At 39.1% G+C, this 24,895-nt stretch overlaps 1 protein-coding gene across 4 annotated transcripts in view; it reads left to right on the top strand.

Annotated features, from left to right (window-relative positions):
- The window catches only part of CDH11 (cadherin 11), a 159,544-nt gene extending 137,249 nt beyond the window's left edge, over positions 1-22,295 (top strand). For 3 of the 4 annotated variants that reach the window (XM_002925894.4, XM_034672329.1, XM_034672330.1), the window contains 5 exons: positions 1,714-1,850; positions 2,309-2,442; positions 2,677-2,794; positions 17,470-17,721; positions 19,447-22,294. In XM_002925894.4, coding sequence (XP_002925940.1) covers positions 1,714-1,850; positions 2,309-2,442; positions 2,677-2,794; positions 17,470-17,721; positions 19,447-19,943 — 1,138 coding nt within the window. In that variant the 3' untranslated portion in view covers positions 19,944-22,294. Of the gene's footprint in view, positions 1-1,713; positions 1,851-2,308; positions 2,443-2,676; positions 2,795-17,469; positions 17,722-19,446 lie in introns of all 4 variants that reach the window. The other variant, XM_034672331.1, reaches the window with a different exon arrangement.
- Positions 22,296-24,895: the final 2,600 nt, after the last annotated feature.

Here is a 24,895-nt window from a genome sequence, read left to right as displayed (position 1 = left end):
TTAATTCTTACAGAGAAGCTAAAAGCTAGGTACTATTAATGTTCCCATTTAAGAGATAAGTCAGCTGAGAGTCAAAGAACTCTGTGGCTTTTCCAGTATCACCAGCTTATATGTATCAGAGCATGAACTTGTATCTAGGAATTTACACAACCAAAATTCATGCCCTTCACTTCTAGAGAATAACACTGCATTGTTAATTATCTTCTTCCTGTGAGTGTGTCTTGTCATGTCAACTAGATAGTAAACTCCCTGGTGGCAGGGGAAAAAGAAATTCTATTATTTTTGCCTCCTTTTCACAGAGGGCTATCTACTGAAGGCTATGTTACTGAGCCTCTCCTGACATTTACAAGGTGTAAATGGTTTATCTTTAGTTTCCTGACTGGGGCAGGGGATTCATCATTCCATTCCCACAGGGAGCTTCAAAGCCTAATGATATCATGGATGAGCTCTTGTCTTTTATACTGTGAAGTGCAGCTCCATGTGGGGGACCTCTGTGGAAACAACATGATCTAGAATTGGAAGATACGGGTTCTAATGTTGGCTCCCCCAGAAATTAGATAATGGGCCATTTGCAAATCCCATCGTTTGTAAATTGAAGAGATTAAACTCTCTGACATCCATGGTCTTTGCCACCTTTAATATACCTTGGCTTTTATGACCCTCGATGAGCACCTTCAGACATCTGTATTCTGTAAACATTAGGAAAGCACAGCTAAGCCCTCCAAAAGCAGGAAACCACCCAATTATGAAACCCCATATAACTCCCAGAGTTTACCTAACTACCTTTGCTCTTCATTTTGGAGACAGTATGGCAGAGTGAAAAGGAAAAGGGATTTGGAATTCAACAGACTTATTAAAACCAGCACTCCAGTACTTTTACCTCTGGGTATCCTGGGCGAGATATTTTACCTTACTACACCTCAGTATAGGCCATTCTTCTTGTCCCATCTCCTGCCTCCCTTTGCCATAAATATGATCCAGTAATATTCTGGAAATTATTTTGTCTTTTGTTAGAAAAAAAGCAAATTTTCTAGTGGACAGGAGTAGCTAAAACATTCCAGCTATGCTATTAGGCACAGCCCATCATGAAAGTGTGGGGAGAATGCTCTATAAATGAATGACCAAGGCTGTTTTGCATATTTCACCATGGAATTCAGAACCAAGCTCCCTGGGAACCCCTAAAACCAAATAAATAAACTAAATGCGTTCATTCAAAATAGAGTTAGCACTTTTTTTTAAATAAGGAGAAAACTGATTTTTAGGACCATAAATGATCCTTGATGATACATTTAGATAAGCTTAAAACTATTTAATATTTAATATTGCAAAAAGCTGATAAAGGTTTGATACATTTGTGACTTTCTGAGTAGTTTGGGAACAAGGCAATCCCACTTCCCAAATGCACTTTCATAAATATTCAGATGGTGGGAGATTGTAGTAAATATGAAGAAATATGCAACATGTCATTATGTTTCTCAATCAAATACATGCTAAACAGCTCTTTCACTCATTGTACTGAATAAAGAATTCCAATGTGGCAAAATGATTTCTATAAAACATTCATGTATGAAGTTTAAAAAGTAAATTTGATTAAAAAGGAAACCTAGCTCAAGCAATTCATTGAAAAAGTTGTTTTAAATACAGCATGGAGAAAATATTCAAATATTAAGCTGCTCGGAATGTCTCTAATTGCTTCATTTGCATTCTGCTTAGGTATTCCATCGATCGTCATACTGACCTCGACAGGTTTTTCACTATTAATCCAGAGGACGGTTTTATTAAAACCACAAAACCTTTGGACAGAGAGGAAACCGCCTGGCTCAACATATCCGTTTTCGCGGCAGAAATCCGTAAGTATTCTCCTAAAGGTTTTGATTCTACTTTACCAAATTTTATTCCATCAGACTCTATATATATTCTGGAAAAAGACAGCTGAGATAGAATATATTTTTTAGTCTTAAGCATATTTTTTCGAACTTTCAAATTTATTCTTGGTCATCTATCGAAGATGACATATAAACACAGAGAGATATTTTCTTTTTTCTTTTCTTTTCTTTTTTTTTGGCAGAAGTGGGTATAGTCTTGGCAAGTGAGCTGATAGCCCTCAGCTGCTTGAAACTCATAGCCATCACGGAAGGATTCCCCACTTTATCCTGCCACTCAGGATTGTTTAAACCCAGAGCAGCAGAACGCTTAGAGCTAAGATTTGTAGGTACTTATTTACCTATAGGCCAGTGGTTCTCAAACTTGCTCACACAGTGGAATGTCATGAAGGGCTTGCATTTACTGCCTGAATTCCTTCTTTCAGACAACCGGCATCAGGAAGCCAAAGTTCCAGTGGCCATTAGGGTCCTTGACGTCAATGATAATGCTCCCAAGTTTGCTGCCCCTTATGAAGGCTTCATCTGTGAGAGTGATCAGACCAAGCCACTTTCTAACCAGGTAATGATGCTTTCCCCCTCCCTGGCTATAAACAAGGCATTTAGAAACAGAGTTTGGTCTTGAGAGCTTCATCTAGAGCTACTTCCCACTGCCCAAGAGGGCTTCGGAGTCTTACTTTAGCACTGTAGCTATGTCCTCTTGTTAAACCCAGGCTTCTCAGCCAGGCAGGAATTTTTGAATGAATGATGTGTCATTGTCAGCATGATTTATTTATGGGCCACCTTTCTCTTTCAGCCAATTGTTACAATTAGTGCAGATGACAAGGATGACACAGCCAATGGACCAAGATTTATCTTCAGTCTACCCCCTGAAATCATTCACAATCCAAATTTCACAGTCAGAGACAACAGAGGTTCGTACCAAGGTTCCTATGCATTTAGAGAAGTAGAAATGGAGAATGAATGGCTTTTATATTGCAAAGCACAAGTGTTTTCCCTAATCTTAATAATGCCTCTCTGTTGAAGAACAAACAAGAAATAATAATGCCATCTTTATTTTTGAGACATGTGGGCTCATTTGGTGCATATGAATAAGTGAGTCTAATTTTATTTTACTCTTTTCGTTGGCTTTGATATTCATGAAGCAGTGGGAAAACCAGGTGGGGAAGCTTACAGGGTCAATATGCAAACAACGTCATTTATCTTTTTTTAAGAGGTTGATAAACCCTTAGGGGGAAGCATGGCTCTATGAATATTGATATCAAATAAAGCATTAAAAGAGATTAGTTCAACTTTGTAAGGCAATGCAACCTTTCAGCTGGCCTTCCCTTCCAAGCATGGTATTAATGCAGTATGGTTGGGTACAGAGCTTGAAATCTAAACGTGCTTGCAGAATTATTGCCTGAAGGGCATGGACAAAGCATCATTTGGCAACTGTAAGCACGGCAAAATTTAATATCATTCTTGCTTCTCATCTCATTGGAGAAGTTCTAGACTCCCAAATTATTTGAAGCAGTTGCTCTTGTTGTACAGGACCAAACAGATGGAGAGTCCCTTGACAAAGTTGGTAGCCAGCCAGGGTCAAAAAATTAGTTTCTTGACTTGTGGCCAGGGTATTTTGGTCTGCAGCTGTTCCTATAAGCCGGTGACAATGCCCGTCTGTGGAAATGGGAAGACGAATGCCATCATTTGACATAGGAATAAAAGGTGGTCCTCCTGAGTACATAGGCTTTCATTAGCCACACGCTCACTGTGCACTAGGTTATAGATTGATTGCTTTCCCAGTGACTGAGATCAGGCTTAGAGGAGCTTACGTTAACCTAGTAAGTATCATCACTTTTCCCATCACTGTTATCACTATCATCAGTATCATAAATCCCAGCAGCTATGCTCCAGGCACCATACCCAGACCCTTCCTACACTCTCTAATTTCATTCTCTCAACACACCATAGGTCAGGGTGATTATTATCCTTCCCATGTGAAGATGAGGAAAATGAGGCACAGAACCATCAAGTAACTTATTCAGAGTCTATCTGCCACCTAAGAGTTAGACCTAGGTTTTAAACCTAGGCTCTCAGAGGCTAGAGGTTACAGCCCTCACCACTGGCTCTACTGGGTTGATTATTAAAGTAAAGGAATTCCCCATGCTCCGTGGATTTGAGGGAATATGATTAACATACTTTATTATTCTTTCTGGAACTCATTTGAGCATTTAGTTATGGCTTTTTAAAATCAAGCACATATCAAGGGCTGCCTAGGTGACTCAGTTGGTTAAGCACCTGCCTTCAGCTCAGGTCATGATACCACGGTCCTGGGATCGAGCCCCGCATCGGGCTCCCTGCTCAGTGGGGAGTCTGCTTCTCCCTCTCCTTCTCTGTCTCCCTCTGCCGCTCCCCTGCTTGTGATCTCTCTCTCTCTCTCTCTGTCAAATAAATAAATAAAATCTTAAAAAAAAATAGGCCAAGCACATACCAAATGAGACTGTGGGATAAAATGTCCTATGCGCCATGACAGATTTTTCTTTCCTGATGCCTTGCCCTCCGCAGTGGTCGTGCTCTTGAGAGTGTGAAGGTAGTTATAGGAGAGACCTGTGTTTTCAAGGAACCCTATAAAACAACCTGCCCTTCACTTTGTAAATGATTCCTATCATTTTGAAATAGAAACAGTACTTGGAGTGCTTTAATTTTCTCTTTCATCTAGGATTTTTCTTTTACTTGTTGGCTTTGGTTGATGGGCACCTGTGAGTGCCTTAAGCACCTTTAAGAGATAACTCTACTCAGCACTGAGATAGATGAGTAGTTCTCAGCTGGGAGCTCACATACCTCTAATGCTATACGTGTATAATATAGGACTTTCCTTTTGTAAAGGTACGTTTCTCCAGAGCAGGGAGACCCTGACATGTAGTGGCCATTTAGTGTTTCCAGAGCCAAACTGAAGAAGGTAGCATACACAATGTTTTCATAATACTTTCTAAGATAGGTGTACACTTCGAGTGCATGAAAATCCCTGTCTCTACTCTTGGATTTTTCTTAATCCCCAAGCTCTTTTGGGACCCTACCCTAGGTTGATAGATTGCTACGTTGACATAAGCCTAGGCTTTTGTTAGTTTTATGATGAAGAAGATACTTCTTACAAAATATTTCAGCATACATTTAGTTTTATCAATAGCGAGGTGACTGACTCCTTTGGAAAACTCTGCTGTTCTCACATGTATCTTATGCCACCCCCTCTTTTATGATCTGTCGACTCAAATATTTGTGGTCAGCAGGTCAGAAACACCTGACACAGCAGGTGCTTCTAGGTTTTTCTCACTGTGCCAACTTCGCCTCCATCACCTGCCGTGTCTTCTTTGTTTTTATGTGTGCAATAATATTTAGTTGCCGTTAACCCTCTGAGAACATTATACAAAGACATAGTGTTCTCTAGGGAGTTATAAGTATTTTACTTTGTCACAACACTTCGGGAATGCCATCCGTATTTTCAAAGAGATTCTATTACCATGGATGAGCCAGCCCAGTACACAGTCTGTCTCCCCTCCCCTTCCCTGTAAGAGTCTAATCCTATGCGGAGCCACCACTTTTGCAGGGAATTGCTACTTTTTAAGAAAAATGACTTTATTAACTATGGCAAACAGTTAATGAAAACTCCCATGTTTAGAGCTATTACAAAACCTTAAAGCAAATACAGTCCTATAATTATCATTTAATAGAGTCTCTTTCTGCTAGCTCCTAGAAGTAATTACATATTGAAGTAATCCAAAAGGAGTAATCACATTCCACATCCTATTAATAGCCTACTGAGTTACCAAATATCTCGGCTGAGACTGTTTTCCATAGAAAACATAAGATAATGGTTTATATCACGCTGAGTAAAAGCATCAGGTTTCTTTCTCCTTGAGTGTTTACTTCCATATGCCATGTAAATAATCAGGATTGTGTTTGCCTAAACTCGCCATAAGCATTACGGATCTTTAGAAATACGAGGAGGGAAGCCATCTTAATACACCCAAGCCTTTTATTTCCTTTTTCTTTACTCCATTCTGTAGCCCAGCTTCACAGACAACTCAGAAGGCAGCCGGTGAGTAGAACACTGGATGACTCTTCCACATTTAAGTCCATCTTGGGCTGTTAATATCAAGAACGTTGCGGTTTGGGCAGATGAAGAGCTGGCCTGCCCCGGTTTTGAGATGCTATTTACTTTGAAAAAATATCAGCCTTATGGCATCTCTAAAAACACAAGAAGTGTGTAATGGGTGGGAAAAGTGCAAAGAAAAAAGAACTGAGAATAACCCTTCTCATCTACCTAGCTCTTCATTAATTTATAAAACTTTGTCCTGGCCATTGTTTCACGTCATTACTCACATAGCCCCACGAGGTTCAGCATGAATATTTGTATCACCATTTTCTGGATAAAGAAGGAGTATGAGATATCAGGAGCTCCAGAGACGTGCCCATGGTCACATTGCCCTTCAGTGAAATAACGAACAAGCTTGGATACTTAGAGGGCTCCATCAGGTGTATACACTATACTATGAATATAAAGCTCATGTCTTTTCTAGTTAATGCTTAAAAAAAAATCTGTTTACCCTGTCCTCAAATAATAACAATCTTCAGAAGAGGAAAAACCTGTAATTTATCAATCTAAGGTTCCAGGGGAAAGTGAACAGGGGACGTCAGGTTCAATTTAAATCACAGCCATAATAATTGCAGTAATATGTATTTGCAAAGAGTTTTGTGATTTTCTTCTACTATGTAATTAACGCATATTCTTTGTAGGAAAGTTAGAAAATACAAACAAGCAGAAATAGTATTATCAATAATAAAATAACTTGATAATAATCACTGCTAGTTTTTATTTCTTTCCAGACTTTTTCTTAGCATATATATATATATGATCTCTAAAAAAGGCAATGATAAAATTCATGTCCACTTTTTTCCACCTAATAATATGTGATACACACTTATCAGCATCAATATGCTTATGTTAACATTTTCCTGAATATCTTCCTAATTGCCACTGTAAAGGTGTCTGATCTCAGTTGACCATTATGTAAGGACATTGTTTTCACACACTCTCTCTGCATATCTAAATAGTATTTTAGGATAAATTTCTAGAGTAGAATTACTGGATCAAAAGCCTTTGATACTTAATTGACAAACTGACCACCAGAAATATGTATACTACCAGAAATATTTACCGTACTATGAGTGAAATAAGTGGGGTCTCATTTCTTCAGATTCAAGCCAACTCTAGATATTATTATTACTCTTTTCAAATCGTTGGCAACTTGATAAGTGAAATATAATTACATTTTAAAATGTCAATGCCTTTCATTATTAGTAAACCTAGGATTTTTTAAGTAAGTATTGATCATTTCTTTTCTGTTCCTTTTCTTTTGTAAATTGGCTATTCATGTTCTTTGCCCATTTTTTGAATTGTATATTCACCACTTTGCAACTGATTTGTAAAGTCATTTCTTCTTCTACTGTTATTAACCTTGGACCTGTCATACCTACTGCATAGAATTTCTCAGCGTTTCTATGCCCTTTCAATTCCGATTGTGCTGTGTTCATAATTATAGGTGATGCTCTTTGGGTACCAGTTTTTGTCTGTTTAATATTATTGTTAGCAAGGCTTTTTCTCATCCAAAATAGATGTCAGTATTCACCTATCTTTTCTTTCTTACACATTACTATTTCCCATTTCAACCATTTGTCCATGTGAAATAAATGTATAGACCCCATTTGTTGGCCATTACCTAAATATCATTTAAGAAATAATCGGTCATTCCCACCTGCTTCGTAAGATAGTGTTATGAAGTGTCACCACATTACATAGTACACTTGGCCCTTGAACAACACAGGTTTGAATGGCATGGGTCCACTTACACATGGATTTTTTTAAGATGAATACAGTACAGTACTGTAAATGTATTTTCTCTTCCTTATGATTTTCTTAATAATATTTTCTTTACTCCGCCTTACTTTATTGTAGGAATATAGTATATAATACATGTTATATACAATATATGTGTTAATTGATTGTTAATGTTACCAGTGAGGCTTCTGGCCAACAGTAGGCTATTTGTAGTTCAGTTTTGGGAAGGTCAAAAGTTATAAGTATTGCATGGTGCACTGGGTGTTATACGCAACCAATGAATCATCGAACTTTACATCAAAAAAAAAAAAGTTATAAGTGGATTTTCGACTGCATGGGGCATTGGTACCCCATTCCCCACGTTGTTCAAGGGTCAACTGTATTAGATTTTTTTTTACTTTTAATTCTTATAATTCTATCTATTTACTCTAGTGCTGGTATTATAGTTTTCTTTAATATGTCATATACATATATATTAAAACCTGACGGATGCTTTCTCCACATTATTTTCATTTTCTTATTCTTATTACTCTTAAATTTTGACTTTTTTGTTCCTCCAGATAATTTTTAAAATTATTTTTCTGGTGCCTGATAAGTATTTTTGTGAATTTTATTGAGTTTACCTTAAATTTATGGATTAATTTAAGAACAAAAAATTTTAAATATTCTTTCCATCCAGAAGCATGATCTGACTTTCTACTGAATCAATTCTCTTTTTATTTGCCATCGGGAAGGTTTTGTAGTTTTCTTCTCTGTATTTCTTATTAAGCTGATGGCTAGCTACTTTATATTTGGATGCTGTTGTGAAGTGGATTTTTTTAAGTTGTATTTTCTAAGTATTTTTAGTATAAACTATAGCTATTTTAATTAATGTGTTTATTATTGGACATTGTTCTAAAGTGATGTAATTTCTCAGCTAATTTTCCTGGATTTTCTAAGGAGACAACTACATAAGAGCTAAATAATGACAATTTGCTTTTCTTTTTTTAACATTTTTTTTGTCTTTCTATAGATCTGCACTTTTAGAATGTGTTAAATAACAGCAATAATAATAGCCATTTTTCTTTCTTTCTTTCTTTCTTTCTTTCTTTCTTTCTTTCTTTCTTTCTCTTTCTTTCTTTCTTTCTTTCTTTCTTTCTTTCTTTCTTTCTTTCTTTCTTTTTCTTTCTTTCTTCTTTCTTTTTTAATTAGGTTAGGTTAGTCACCATACTTCACTAGTTTCTGATGCAGTGTTCCATGATTCATTGTTTGCATGTAACACCCAGGGCTCATTGCAATACGTGCCCTCTTTAATACCCATCACCAGGCTAACCCATAGCCCTATTCCCCTCCCCTGTGAAACCATCAGTTTGTTTCCCGGAGTCCGTAGTCCTTCATGGATCATCTCCCCCTCTGACTCCCCCCCCCCTTCATTTTTCCCTTCCTTCTCCTAATGTCCTCCATGCTATTACTTATGTTCCACAAATTAGTGAAACCATATGATAATTGTCTTTCTCTACTTGACTTATTTCACTTAGCACAATCCCCTCCAGTTCCATCCAGGTTAGTGTAAATGGTGGGTATTCATCCTTTCTGATGGCTGAGTAATATTCTGTTGTATATATGGATCACATCTTCTTTATCCATTCGTCTGTTGCAGGGCATCTTGGCTCCTTCCATAGTTTGGCTATTGTGGACATTGCTGAATAATAGCCATTCTTGCTTTGTTACTTAAGAGTTTCTAGAGTTTCACCATTAAGCATAATATTGGTAGTAAAATTAAAATTAAGAGTTGTGTTGTGGGGTGTGTGTGTGCGTATTTTAGGAAATTTCCTTTCCATTATTATTTTATTAAAAGAACGGATGTTCAGGGGCACCTGGGTGGCTCAGTCGGTTAAGCATCCAACTTTTGACCTCGCTCAGGTTTTGATCTCAGGGTCATGAGTTCAAGCCCCACATTGGGCTCCACACTGGGAATGAAGCCTACTTAAAAAAAAAAATGGATGTTCAATTTTTATCACAATTTTTGGATTCTAACCAGAGGAGGGAGTATGATTTTGTCCTTTGACCTAATGATTTGTTAAAGTAGTTAAACTGAAATATCCTAATATCGAACCTCATATTTTTAATTTCCAAACCTCTTCCTCCAAACAGTGATCATTTGATAAAATATAGAGGAAGAGTGAGGGTTAACGATTAAATGCTTGGCTTTGCTCTTTATCACTAGAAGGGGAATAATCCTAACGTGAATATTTGACACATAATTAATCCTGTTACTGTTTTATTTTTTAAAAATTGTCAATTATTACACCAATCCTAACTCATAGACTGTGCTGCTGTTTTGAGAGAGGAAAGCACCAAATCACTGGAAGGCGGGCACAGTTGGAACACATCCCAGATTCTGAGAACCCCAGGATTGCATGCTCTCCAATAGGCCATCTCAACTCAAGCTGGAGGCCTATCAGATCATGGGGTTATTTAGCTACAGAAACATTGCTGAGTCATTTGAGCAACAGAGGACTGTTTTAGGAGCTTGCAATAAGTTCCTATTTTAACATCAACAAAAATACTCTTAGGATTTTCAAGTCAACAAATTGACAGAGCAGCCCTTTAAACACAATGAAGCAGCTTCCCTATTTCACTTGACCTTCTTCACCCTTGATGTTTGTTTCATATTTTGTGTCAGTGTGATTTCCGTCAAAAACCAGGTAATTTCATGGTTCCCCCGTTACGGTCTCCTCTTTCCATCTTCCATAATCATGGGAAAATAAGCTGTTCTCATATACTTTGCTCTGCCAGGAATGGACTCCTCCTGCCTATTCCTCCTCTTTCAGGTCTCCCCATAAATGAAGTCACCGAAGCGAAGCTTTGTGGGGTATCCCAGGCCCTTCTTGAGTGCTTCCTCCTCTGAGGAAGGAACACTGCCGTAGCTTTTCTTATTGTTCCTTACCTTGCATTCTAAACACTCATTCCCTGCTTGTCTCCCACTAGAACATGAGCTCCGTAGGGGCAGTGTCCCAGCACTTAAAATGGTGGGTTGACCAAATGCAAGGATTAAAATGAAAGAATGGCTGGGGAAATAGATGACGTGCTTCAGAAGTTTCAGGGATCCATTATTATTAGGGGAAAATGATTATGTTATGACATAAGCTTCAGGCTTATAAAGACACCCACCTTACAATGTCGGAATGTTCTGGGGAGTCAATAGCACATAACCCACCTCCTCTTTCCATTCATTATTTATTGTCTCACAAAGTTAAACTGGATATCTAGGGTTTGGATTCAGGAAGAGATGGCTTTGAACTGTGCTTATTTTGCACATATATTATCTAAGATGAGCTTTGATACCTGATACATTCAGAATTAAGTCTGAAGTGCTCAAAAACTGCAAAAAACAAAGCAAAACAATAACAAAAAGTGTGCATGAAAAGCAGATTTGGCTGAGTAAATTGGGATATCCAAGACAGATTCACCCCGATTAGACCAATTGGCAAACGTCTTTTTTTTCTCCCCACCCCACCTTTTTTTCCCCTAAGCTTAGAACTTTTTTTTTTTTAATGAGCAGTATCAGATAGCATCCAAATATGCTTCTGGTTTTTTACTTTTATTATTTAAAGATAGCCAAATAGATTTCTATGGAACTTTTTTTCCCCTCTTAATTGCTTCAATATGGAAGATGCTCTATTGGCAGATCAAAATGGCAGATGTCTTTTAATGTGCTGCCATTTTCTCTGTGTAAATAATTATGTTCCTTTTCTGCCTGAATTTCATTGCAGCAGTTTGCCCATTACAACACAGCTTATCTTGGAGCTCACTCCCTCCCCAGCCCAACAACAACAACAACAAAAAGATAGGTCATTTTGGTGGAAGAGACATATTATTCTTTCAGGGTTTCCTCTGGTCACTGATTTAACTAACTCCTAGGATTTCTCAACTCACTAAAAGACCCTAAATGTTTATATCCCACTGAATTCCTTGGTAGTTTTCCTTGTCTTAAACCAAGAAATTCTTAGACAATATGTTTCTTTTTCCCTCCCTATCACCGAGGAGAGAATTATCCTCATACAAAAGTGGAGGAAGTATTAATTTCAAGGGAAGTGGTAAATTACAACAAAGAAAAATCTATTAATACCAACCAATAGTGCACACTTAGATGTCTCACACACACATACACATAAACAGTTATTCCTACAATGTTATTTATTATAATTCGTGTTTTGCCAATCCTCAGTATCAAAGGTGTTAATTAAAAGATCGTGATGATCTCCTCTTAGTGCGCAGCTCCTTAATTCAGCTGCAAGACTTTATAACCATCAGAGTCTTGGGTCAGACAATTTTCTTCATTAATATGTATACACAAGCTATTAAGGTCATCTTTGAGCATAAGTAATACCAAAAATACAAATGCTACAAATGTTACAAGTTTTATTTGAAATTTCTATTATTTCAGCCCCTCAGATTGAAGATGGCAAATATGGCATTAAAAATTTCAATTATGTTTTGAATAATCACAAATCTAAATGAGTATAAAAAATTTAAATAATTAGGGACACCTGGCTGGCTCAGTCGTTAGAGCATGTTACTCTTGACCTTGGGGTCGTGAGTTAAGTCCCACATTGGGGGTAGACTTTACTTTAAAAAAATTAAATCTAAATAATTAAACTTTCCAGTGATGTCTTTTGTAATTGTGTAGCATATATACTTCAAAAGTATTAAAGTTTAAAACTTCAGTGAGACTTCTGACACACATATCTATACCTATACATATAGATATAGATATATACACATTTAATTTCACATACATGCATATATATTTTTTTCCATTATCCTGATAGAACTATTGCCACATTTCTAGGGAAAGTGGAGAGGGCCCAGAGGAAAGTAATCAAATAATGATTTTTCTGCTAGTGACTGCATAACTAACTGTCTTCAAGTGTGTGGAAGCTATTTAAGTGATAGATAGACCTACTTTGTCTCAGGTGTGAGCAGTTAGAGTAGAGTAGGTAGATTTGGGTCAGAAGTGAACAAAATAAGAGCACGGTTTGGCTTTAATTCTCCAGAGAGAGGCCCTCATCTGATCAGGTTGAACAATGACAGAAGGACAGAGGAAGCAGAGTGGCCAAGGAAGGGCATCTTAAGAGCTTTAGTGAAGCTGCTGAGGTGACGGATTCCCTCACCTTAGGTCAAGCCTTTCCCCTGACACCATGGTGAGACCACAGCATACTAATCCTTTGCTTCAGTGGTTTCTCTTTTTCAAATTTTTAACATGCAGGGTCTATGCTTGTATGCTGCCCATTTTGCAAAATCTTGTATCAGTCAAAAAAAAAAAAAAAAACACTGCTTCCAGTGTTTTGCAAAATCTTGTATCGGCAAAAAAACAAAACAAAACACTGCTTTCAGTGTGGGGAAAGTAGACCCCAGTGTGGTCTATCAGTCGAGGACTGGTTACCCATCATAATTTTTCCTTTTAATGTCAGTTGTATGTATACCTCCAATGGGCTACATCATCATCATAACCCTATGTTTGCATCCCCAAACTGGTACCATGGAGACCATCATTATCAGGTACAGTTTACATTTTGTGAGTATAATGACAAAGTGTGCAGGTAAAAACAGCATGTGATTAGGAGTCCAGGTTGTAGACATAAAAATTTGAAATCTGAATTTATTTTCCATTAATAGAAGCACTACAATTTGTGCATGACATATACTAGTAATTAATGACCCCATTTGCAAGTTTTGCCTAAGTGGGGGGAAAATGAAACTGGTTTCGTGTTTGTGGCCAAGGATGAGAACACTGGGTGTCAGGATAAAAAACGAGGTGCTTGAAAAACATTTTCTTACCATGGGAAATACATTGCCCAGAACTGAAGAGCGTGAACTATGTTCTTACCTCTGGATGATGAGCCGTTCTGCGGAGGCAGGTGCCTTCCAAGCTGCGATGACATTTCCAGGAATTCAATTCCCTCTCTCTGCCAATAAGTTTCTCTTCTTCATTAGTTTATTGCTCAAAGAGGATCTCTTCCAGGAAAGAATTAATATTTACTGAGCATCTCCAACAGTCTGTCGCTGTGCTGAGTACCTTTATGAATGGAATCATTTTAACATTTAAAATTATTAGTTTCCTGGGTGAGAATAGAGGAACAGGACATATACTTAATACGACTAAAGTCAGGCAATTTATATGTAGACTATTCAAGATTCAAACCCAGGCCTGTTTGACCCCAAATACTGAGCGATTTGCTCTTTGGACAGTTTATAAAGGAGAAGGATCTGAGAAATCTCTTGATGGAAATTTAAACATTGAGAACATCTGCCTTGTTCTGCCTCATCTTATGAACCATGGAACCAGTTTGACACTTCCCTGAAAATGTGTCCTCATGGAACCTCTTTTATTCATGGGCCACCCTAAACCTGAGGAATTCATATGTCCAAAGTGAGAGGACCCTCTCAAAAACAGATAGGCAGTGGTTGCTAATTTGGATGAAAGTAAATTTGTAGTCAAACTTAGGATGCAAAATTGATTTTCAGGATAGAGGTCTTTGCTATTATGGCTAGTTCGTTTGTTTTTCAATTTGTTTTTCTAGATGTGTTTTTTTATGAAGTTCCTGCCCATAGTGGTGGCTTTTTTTGTTAGTAGAAGATCATTAATTAGAATGAACCACAAGAAAGACCATCACAGGACGCCGCACTGACTCCTCTAAAATGGCCATCCCCCAAGAAAGCTCAGTCTCCCATTGGTACTGGAGCCACTTGGATCTAGAGGGGAAATATTTTATTCATTCAAACAACATCAGCCACCTAAGCGCCAAGCTAGGCTGCTTAGTCATGTTTCTAGTCTACCACATCTGTCTACCCTTCTCCAGCTCAGCAGTCTTGGAGGATGTCATTACTGGGGGTAAAGTTTTCTGGTAGAAGGATTCCCTCAGCCCTGGGATAACCATGACTTTTATTATGTTATTGGACATCAACCAGTGTCCTCATTTTAAAGATGAACAAGTGAGGCTCTAGACAGGACAAATGACTCATTTGAAAGCGTGCAATTAGTATACACCCAGGAAGAGATGCTCAGTCCATTTCTTTCCCACCTTTTAAACTCATCTTAAAATTCATATGTGAAACACGTTTGGCTAGAGGAACTTTTTTAAAAGTTCTCAAGATTCTACAGGTCTATCACTCAGAAACTGTAAATGGTTTGGTCATCTGGGTACTCTGATGAGCTTTTATGTAATAGTTTGTATGTCTGAGGGGACTTGCTTGTTCAGAATATGAGACATCCTGCATTCGTAGGCTCAAGTACTGCTCAGATCCATGTTTCCATTAGTGTTTGTTTTCAGTTACTGTCATGTGTAAGCCGCGTGCTGTGATCTGGGGTCCAGTTTTTCGTGGATGACACACGGAAGGATAGATTTGAAATTATGCCTTCTACAGGTTTACAAAAACAAAACACTCAGTTTACATGCCCTCCAAACCAACACCCTGGGTGACAGGGTGTGACCAAATAGATAAACTAAATAAATGATCCAATGGGGATATTGTTCATATCAGAGAAGTGTATTTGACCAAGCAATTTAAGTAATTTGCTTTTCCGCTTTGATTTTATTTATTTATTTATTTTTAAGATTTTATTGATTTATTTGACAGAGATACAGACAGTCAGTGAGAGAGGGAACACAAGCAGGGGGAGTGGGAGAGGAAGAAGCAGGCTCCCAGCAGAGGAGCCTGACGTGGGGCTCGATCCCGGAACGCCGGGATCACGGCCCTGAGCCGAAGGCAGACGCTCAACCGCTGTGCCACCCAGGCGCCCCCCTCTTTGATTTTAAATTTTCACTTTTATTCATAGTGGCATTAGTGACATTTCATATTATTAAAACGGGGTAGATATTGTCACTTTTAATTTGTGAAAGTCTTATTTGAACTCAAAAAATGTATGAGAAGGGAAAAATAACATATTTTATATAATAATTTATTATAGATATGTAAATTTTTTGTAATCCTTAGTTATTTATCTTTGTAATCCTTAGGCATAGAACAATGGTATAGCCTGGTGCAGGAGAGAACAGTCAAGAGACTGAATTTCCAGTAAACAGTCTATTTGGCCAAGTTATTTATCTTTTTTCATGATTTTCCATAGTATGTATAATTTTTTTTCCAGTAATAAGAACAATATGTTCCAGTCATACAATATTCAGAAAATACAGAAATGAGGGCTAGGTGTTCTGCCTTGTTTTGTTTGAGATGTTGGCAACGAAGCACAGAGAATCTGTCATTATACAGCTTGCCAAAAACCAGTGCGTACACACACCTTACCTTCTGCAATAATCAGAATATCTGCTCATCCCTAAATCAGACTGAATCTCCCTTTTATATTTAATATATTTTATCTCACAGAAAATGCATTACTCGTCCTTTCACCTAATATTTATCGATTTAATTTTGAGAGTCTAAGATATTTCTTCTTATGACAAGAGCTAATTCAGGGTACTGTCAATCCATTCAAAACCTGCTAGCTATTGGGCCGTCATGTTGGTCATAACATTCATATTGCTATAAGTTACTGATTGTAATCACAAGCAGAGGCAGACCACACTAAGAATCTGTGTGTGTGTGTGAGTAATTTGATAGAACGTACTAAAAACTTCACCTGTTTTATAATGTTCCCCCAGAGCATACAGTCTGGAAAAATATATATATATGTTGTTGGTTGGTACAGATCGGATGAGGAAGTACTTGGGGGCTTAGGTGACAAAAGATTGAGAAATATATGGAAGTCAACATCTGGCATTTTGGTCAAGTCAAGAAAGGCCTCCCTGATGTGATGACTTTTGGGTTCAATTTTGAGGCTCGAGGAGTTTACCTGTCATGCTACCAGGAACAGCTTCCCAGGGCCGTAAGGCAGTGGCTAAAAAGGCATGTGGAAAGCGTGGTGTGCTTGGGAAACGGAAGAAAGTTCTGCATGTCAGGCTGCACTGGGACATGTGGAACAGATGGGATGTAACCCTGGAAGGCAAAGTAAATTCTTCAGATGAGGGAAAAATTTAGTGGTTTGTTGTGTAGTGGTGGGCTGTGTTGTGTGGTTCACAGAGAGAAGTTGGAATTATTTTGAGCAGGAGGCATGACATGTTTAACCAGGTGGTGGATGGTGCTTAAATTTCAAAAAAACTATAAACCTGCTACTGGTTTTATAAAATATTTTCCCTTTAAAGATAATATTTTCCTTTAGGACTCAAAGTGGGTTTACAGTTTGGGCAAGGTTTGAGTGTGGCCTGGAAATCTCTTAAACACACACAGAGAAACTGGCCAAAGGCTTATCATAAAGTAGAAAAGTACAAACATGAAAATGGTTTTCTGTTGTTTTTTCTCACACTCATGTATGTATTTAATTATCTCCCATACTCACATAGGGTATGTGGTCCAAGCCCACACTTCGTTGTGGTATCTGATGAAGGGGACACCCAAACAGAAAACAGTGTGGTGAGCTTCCCAGTGGGGGCCTTTGTATCTACCAAATAAAAAAAGAGCCAGTTTCTAAGTTGGTTCCAAAATCTGGAGACACTATTCTGCAATGCCAGATGACTGTGGCTTCCGTAGATACCTAGATTAAGGATTCTGGTTGTTGACTTTGGTGACGAGAAAGAACACCCTCACCTCTGCCAAGCCGAATGCACGAAGATTCATGCCATGATTCCAGTGGCCCTGCTCTGAGAGGAAATGTCTCTGCTCTCCCAACAGACAACACAGCAGGGGTGTATGCCCGGCGTGGAGGCTTCAGTCGGCAGAAGCAGGATCTGTACCTCCTGCCCATTGTGATCAGTGATGGTGGAATCCCACCCATGAGCAGCACCAACACCCTCACCATCAAGGTGTGTGGGTGCGATGTGCACGGTGCACTGCTCTCCTGCAATGCCGAGGCCTACATCCTGAACGCTGGCCTGAGCACGGGAGCATTGATTGCCATCCTTGCCTGCATCGTCATTCTGCTGGGTAAGAGGACTCCGCTGTCCCCTGCGGGAAGGGTTTTGCAACCAGATGCCCATCCCTGAAACACATATATTTCTGGAGTGCAGGCTGGTTACCAGAACTATGCCATATCCTGTGGCTAAAAGTAGAGACAAGACAGAGGTGGGGCCTGCTCTGGTGCACTTTCTGGTATGGGAGAAACAGGCAGGACACTTAACAAGCATTCTGAGCAGAGTTGGGGGAAGGTTATGATGACCACAGTGCTGACATCACAGGACTGTAGAGCAGCAGCTGTCTGAGGGTGCTGTAGGGGGACCTCTGACAAGGTTTTGCAGAAGAGGAATTTAGGCAGAGGCCTGGTATATGAGCAATGGTTTGCCTTAGAAGAGGAAAGAAAAGAGTTAGGGACAGAAAAAAATAATCATGACCAAAGACATGGTATGAAGGATTCAAGGAACTGGACGAAATTTGGCCTGGCCAAGCTGGATCTTGACTCCACTTCTGATTAACAAATGTAATATCTGGGTACAAGCCTCAGCTTATGGGGACCCCTACACGTTCATATCATCTCTGTAAGAACGGCAGTGTGCCCATGCTAATAACATTGACCACTGCTGGGCTTCAGGAAGAGGAAATCATGTAGGAGAAAAATCAGCTTTCAAACCCAAGGCATTCTGACACCCAATTTATGCTTGTTCCATGGTGTTTGGTTCTCCATTGAATGAGTTGAGGGGGCCCAGCTGCGTAGGGAAGAGCCAGTGAGTTCAGGTCAACAGAGAGTTCTTGAGAATTATCTGGGTACCAGGCGCTGTGTCCAGCCCTGGGGGATAAAGGGAGCCTTCATCCTTGCATCTCCCAGTGATGGTGGACCCACAGGGGCTCTCAGACCCCTTGTCAGATTCAGGCACAAACGTTTTCTTTAATCCAGCTCCACGTGTAGGAAAGTGTTCTCATGGAATATCGTAGAAGCCTCTTGTGGGGAGGTGGAGAATGAAGAATTAAGCAGCGTCTCAGCTTTCCTTGTAAGTGGTTCTGCCCACTCATCCTAGGTTGCCTGAGCCTAGTGGAATCAGCGCTCTCAGGGAGGAGACAGAGCTGCTTCTTCTGGGTTCAGCTGTTTCTGCCTTTTCTGTGTTAAAATAAATAGAGATTTGTCTCCTGGGAGTCATTATAAACTTCCCTTCTTCCCTACAGTGGTTTGAAGAGAATCCAACCACATTTATGATAAGATTTCTTACTAGGTAGAGTAGGATCACTGCTCCTCCCCCCCCCACCCCCCAGTTCTCTGAGCGGGAATGAGCATCACCTCCTTTAGAAAGGTAGGACCTGAGGTCTTGGAACATCCTCATTCATAAGCTTTGGAGAGACGGCTGTCTTCTTTCAGAAAAAGAAACCAACTTACGCCATTTTTAAGAGGCTGCAGACCAGTCTATTTAGAATCTTCCTAATTCTTAGAGAGATGACTTCCAAATAATGTAAGATTCATTTGTAAAAAGCTCAAAATAGTTCCAACTTGCTGGCTTGTTTGGATATCATATTTTCCTGGCAGCATTTTGCAGAGGAAGAGCCAGGTGGAGGGCGGTGTTATACATATTTGGGGATTCCAGGTAAAGCTCTCATTTCATAGACTCCTACACTGGCTCCTATTCTGAGCAGCCACACCTCATGCGTACGGTAAGCAGCGTTCTCCTTAAAACTCCAGGAATACTGGGCTTTACCTGTGCTCACTTTCTTGTGCTTTCCTTGTAGTCATCGTAGTATTGTTTGTGACCCTGAGAAGGCAGAAGAAAGAACCACTCATCGTCTTTGAGGAAGAAGACGTGCGTGAGAACATCATTACCTATGATGACGAAGGGGGTGGGGAAGAAGACACAGAAGCCTTTGATATTGCCACTCTCCAGAATCCGGACGGGATCAATGGATTTATCCCTCGCAAAGACATAAAACCTGAGTATCAGTACATGCCTCGACCTGGGCTCCGGCCAGCCCCCAACAGTGTGGATGTCGATGACTTCATCAACACGAGAATACAGGAGGCAGATAATGACCCAACTGCCCCTCCTTATGATTCCATCCAAATCTATGGTTACGAAGGCAGGGGCTCAGTGGCTGGGTCCCTGAGCTCCTTAGAGTCCGCCACAACAGATTCAGACTTGGACTATGACTACCTACAGAACTGGGGACCTCGTTTTAAGAAACTAGCAGACTTGTATGGTTCCAAAGACACTTTTGATGACGACTCTTAACAATAACGATACAAATTTGGCCTTAAGAACTGTGTCTGGCGTTCTGAAGAATCTAGAAGATATGTAAACAGGTATTTTTTTAAATCAAGGAAAGGCTCATTTAAAACAAGCAAAGTTTTACAGAGAAGTTACGTTTCATAAAACTGCAAGGACATCAAAGTGGTAAATACTGTGAAGTACCTTTTCTTGCAAAAAGGCAAATCTTGAAGTTGTGTATCAACTTCTCTAGAGAAAAACCACTTGGCGTACAAAATATTTAAGTGAAGGAGAAGTCTAGCGGTGAACTTACAATGAAGGGAAATTGTTTATGTGTTATGAATATCGAAGTCTTTCTTCTTCTTCTTTTTTTTTAATTTGTCAAAGAAGCTTCCACAAAATTAGAAAGGACAACAGTTCTGAGCTGTAATTTCGCCTTAAACTATGGACACTCTGTACGTAGTGCATTTTTAAACTTGAAATATATAATATTCAGCCAGCTTAAACCCATACAATGTATGTACAATACAATGTACAATTATGTCTCTTAAGCATCAATCTTGTTACTGCTGATTCTTGTAAATCTTTTTGCTTCTACTTTCATCTTAAACTAATACGTGCCAGATATAACTGTCTTGTTTCAGTGAGAGGCTCCCTATTTCTATGCCATTTTTAATGTATCTATTTGTACAATTTTAAAGTTCTTATTTTAGTATACATACAAATATCAGTATTCTGACATGTAAGAAATGTTACGGCATCACACTTATATTTTATGAACATTGTACTGTTGCTTTAATATGAGCTTCAATATAAGAAGCAACCTTTGAAATAAAAACAGATTCTTTTTTAATTCCGGGTTTCATTCTTAACATTGAAAACTTTAAGTATTTCTAATGACCCATTTATATTTCTAATTTAAGATAATTGTGATCTTTCCGTCACCCTATTTATGAGCTGTTGTAGTCTGCTGCTTTTATTGTTTATTTAAAATCAAATCTGTTTTGCAAATGTTTTTTTCAGACAAGATTCTGTAACACCATGTAAAGCTTTCTTGTACATTCTCAGTGTTAGCTTCCTGGCTTCCCTCCACATACATCTTCTGAAAAAGAAGAATGCTAAAGATTTAGGTCAGTCTCTGATTTTGCAATACTTGCTATATAATAGGTGTTGATCTTGCATATCAGTAATTCAGTGGCTATGAGAGATGAATCCCTGAAGGAATGAAATGATAGGAACTTGAAAGCTCCAAGATGTGGGTTTTATGCCCCATACTGAGCATTTGGGGTTTGGGGGAGTGAAAAGTCAAAAATATAAATTTGCTATGTGTAGTTATCAGACATCCCATGTTATTCTATTTTCCCCTACTTTGATTTTGCCAGGCTACTGTACTGACTCTGACACTTGAAAAGTCTTATTTTTCCCTCCTGGGAATCTAACTCCTTGTAAAATAATGAGGCATTTTCAATTTTGATAAAAGAAAGAGCAATTCATTTCCAAACCTTTATTTTAAAATATGCTTTGGGCAATAAGCTCAGAATGAGGGCAGAGACCATAGTGGATTCTGAGCGTCAATTCCAGTAATGCGTACTGTCTCTGGAAGTCCCATCTAGCTGCCTGGGGATTGGGACTTCCTTGAAGGACATTTCACCTGTTCAGTCGGGCCAAAGGTCAAAATGTAGCAATACTCGGGGAAAGATCACACAAAGTCATGCTACAAGTGTTTTCCCTCTTTCCCCCTAGACACAGGGCACATGCTTTCTCCTGGATTGCAGACAATTTATAGATTTCTCTCTCTCTCTCTTTTTTTACTTTATTGTGAAAGTTTGTTTCAAGCATTTCTTGATACCCTGCTACATCCTATTTTTATGACTCAGTCAAAATGCATAAAAAGAGAAATGTTTTTATGAAGTGCTCACTTTCATTTTCCTTTGCATTTAAATCAAATTGCTTGAACCCTTCAGTGGAATAAATTCTGTGGACAATGTCACTTTGGAATCTTTCATTTCAGTGAAGGATTGCACATTCTCAATACTTCCATAATTGCAGGTTTTGTTCATTTTTTATATAGTTTTTGTAATCCAAAGAATATTTTGCTAGATTTGCACAGATCTCCAATTGAATTTGAAATAAAGAAATAATTCAAAAGGAATATGAATAGCACTTAAACAAGAATACAGCTGTAAGTAACCCCGTCACCATGGATGATCCTTTTTGTCTCAGAATGTATTTAGATTAGATTTGACAACTACATTTTTACATTTTTATGTTTAAGTTAAAAAAAAGCTGTCTAATTTTCAATAGTTAAAATTCTTGTTTTTTTTTTTTCTTTTTATCTTCTCTTTTTTACTTTAAGCCTCTATTGTTTGTAGAACCCTCTTAGAAGCTTGGAAATAAAATGTCTTTCCTGACTAGTGGAGTCCTCTTTCATTTGGAACGTATTGCCTTAAAAGCAATCTTCATTTAAGTGGTTCTTCCTTATTTCGATATAGAGTAATTACTGCTTTATGACATCGATTCAGCTAAAGAAGGAACACTGCTCTGTTCTTCTTGCCCTTGAGTAGTGGCTTTTGTTTATACTCATCATTCATTCATCCACCTATCCATCCATCCACCCATCCATCCATCCATCCATCCATCCAAGTCTTGTTTGGTAGGCCCTGCTAGTGACTTCGGGATGCACGATGAATCTTGCTACCTTCTTTGATGTCTTTTGGCCTCCCAACCCTGTTCCAAAGCATCTATCCTGTTGTTTTGTAACCATCTATTGATCTCTGTGCCCACCCACCTTCCCAGATAATGCAACAGGATGCTTTCTCTTCCTGAAGTTTGAGGGAAAAAATATATATATAAGAGATATAACAGGAGATGGTGAGATACAGACCATGTATGGAGGAGGGTAGGCCCAGTGCAGCAGTTCTGGACAGATCTTGTGTTTAGCCAAATTGTATCTTAGAGGCTAGTGTTCCTGGGGATGGCGGGGAGGATAAGAGAGCAGATGATCCACATGGCTTGGAGAAACTTACTAAAAATACACATTCATGGTGCCCAGAGAGTATCACTGTGCACAGTAGGTGAGACCTGGTCCAAAATGTTTTCAGTTGTTCCTAGGTAATTGTGAGTGTAATTCACCTCTTTCTGAGAGCCTCTGTAGGACATTGGTGGTGAGTGGAAGGTAGGAAGTGAATTGGGATCTCTGAGCACAGGAGTGGCCAAATCTATGTAGCAGGCAGTATGGAGGACAGGTTAGGAACATCTACACCTACACACAGTCCAAGAGGGATTTTATGAAAGCTAAGATAAGATATAATGAGGGTCTAAAATAACCCAGTAAATAGGGGATGGGAAGGAGGTGAGGATTTTCCACTTCCGCACTGCCATTAGCTTGGTCTAGACCATCCTCACCTCTGACCCCGGAAGGACTGAGACAAACCCACAGCCATTCTCTCTGACTTCCAACATCTTCTTCACAAAGAAGCCAGAAAGATACGAACACACAGCTCAGATCACATGAGTCCATAACCAAAATCTCTTCACTGGCTTCCAAAAGTCTCGAATAAATTCCAACTCCCTTACTTTGTTGCTTTACATGACGAGGACCCTGCAAACCTGTACAACTTGATCTCATTCCATTCTCCTTCCAGCACACTATGCTCCAACCGCACTGGCCATCCATCAGTTCCTTGTACAGACAAAACAGGCCCCCTTTTCATCCAAAGTGTACACGCTTTTTTGGTTTCCTTTGTATCAACTACAACTCCTTGAACTTAGTTTACTTACTGGCTTTTCCTGTGTGCGTGGGTCTGACTGCCACAATAGAGTGTAGGCTCCAAGGGGGCAGGGATTGTATTTTCTTATGTATACCTAGTTCTTTGCATGGTGCCTGAAACACAATACGTGTGCAAGCAATATTTTTTGAATGAATGATGGCACATCAATAAGGCAGATTATCCAGGTGTGATGGATGATTGGAGAATGTCAGTATAATTTTAAGCTTCTTTATCTGAGAAATGGATTGAATTGTGATCTTGGTGTCTGTGGTGATGAATCCAAAAGGGGAAGTGGGTTTGTGGGGGAAAAAGTTGAATTAAGTTTGGGTTGGACTTGTAATTGGGAGGTGCTTGTGTGACAGATAGGACTGTCAAGTAGGTCATCGGAAATCGGGATTCACTACTAGCTCCCTACAAAGATGTGTTGGGCACGTAGAGTAGACGTAATCAGAGGGCCCTGAAAATCTCTGAAGTGACCATGTTTGTAACTGGAATTTACTGTTCTCTGTCAACTAAAAGGAGTATTTCGATGGTGCTGACGAGTAATGTTGACTTTAGTTTCATTAATATGGATAATTAGTAAGCATAAACCTTATCCATGTATGTCAAATGCTTTGAAAAATAAGAAGGGCATATTAATTAATTCGCTAATTCTTTTCTTCAATTAGTGAGGCCTTTTTTGAGCTCTTGCTGTGTGGGAGAGCACATACTAGATGTGAAAAAGTGATCTCATTCCCGTGAGAAGGCGAAGTATGGGCTATACTGGTGGAGTTGGTGAATGAGAGGCTAAGCATCTCTCCCAAGCATCACAGGAAGTGGTTGTCAAAGCTGCATGGGAAGGGGTCCCATTTCTTCCACATCAGTCCAGGGGTTTATTGTTTAAACTTAGGTTAAAGAGCCAACAACGGCGCTGTTCTCCATCATCAGTGATTCAGCAGAGACAGTGGCGGTAAAGATGGGATGCACTTCCTCCCTCCATGGGTTTGGCTTCTAACTTTGAACAGCATTTGGCCGCAGAGGTGGACAATGGGATCTAGTCAGACCTCTCATTGCCTAACCCGTCTTCCGTGTCCAAACTGATAGATGGGACAAGACCACGCATTGTTTCAGCTGGGATTTTCATGTTTCTACAATGTGAATGTTGGAAATCAAATATAAAAATACAACTGATTGGGCATTTTATAGCTATTCGTATTATGCTTCACA

The sequence above is a fragment of the Ailuropoda melanoleuca genome, chromosome 12 (genome assembly GCF_002007445.2).
Source record: "Ailuropoda melanoleuca isolate Jingjing chromosome 12, ASM200744v2, whole genome shotgun sequence".
In the NCBI taxonomy this organism is placed as follows: domain Eukaryota; kingdom Metazoa; phylum Chordata; class Mammalia; order Carnivora; family Ursidae; genus Ailuropoda; species Ailuropoda melanoleuca.
The sequence above is the reverse complement of the archived record's forward strand: the minus strand, read 5'-3'. Positions and strand labels throughout refer to the sequence as shown.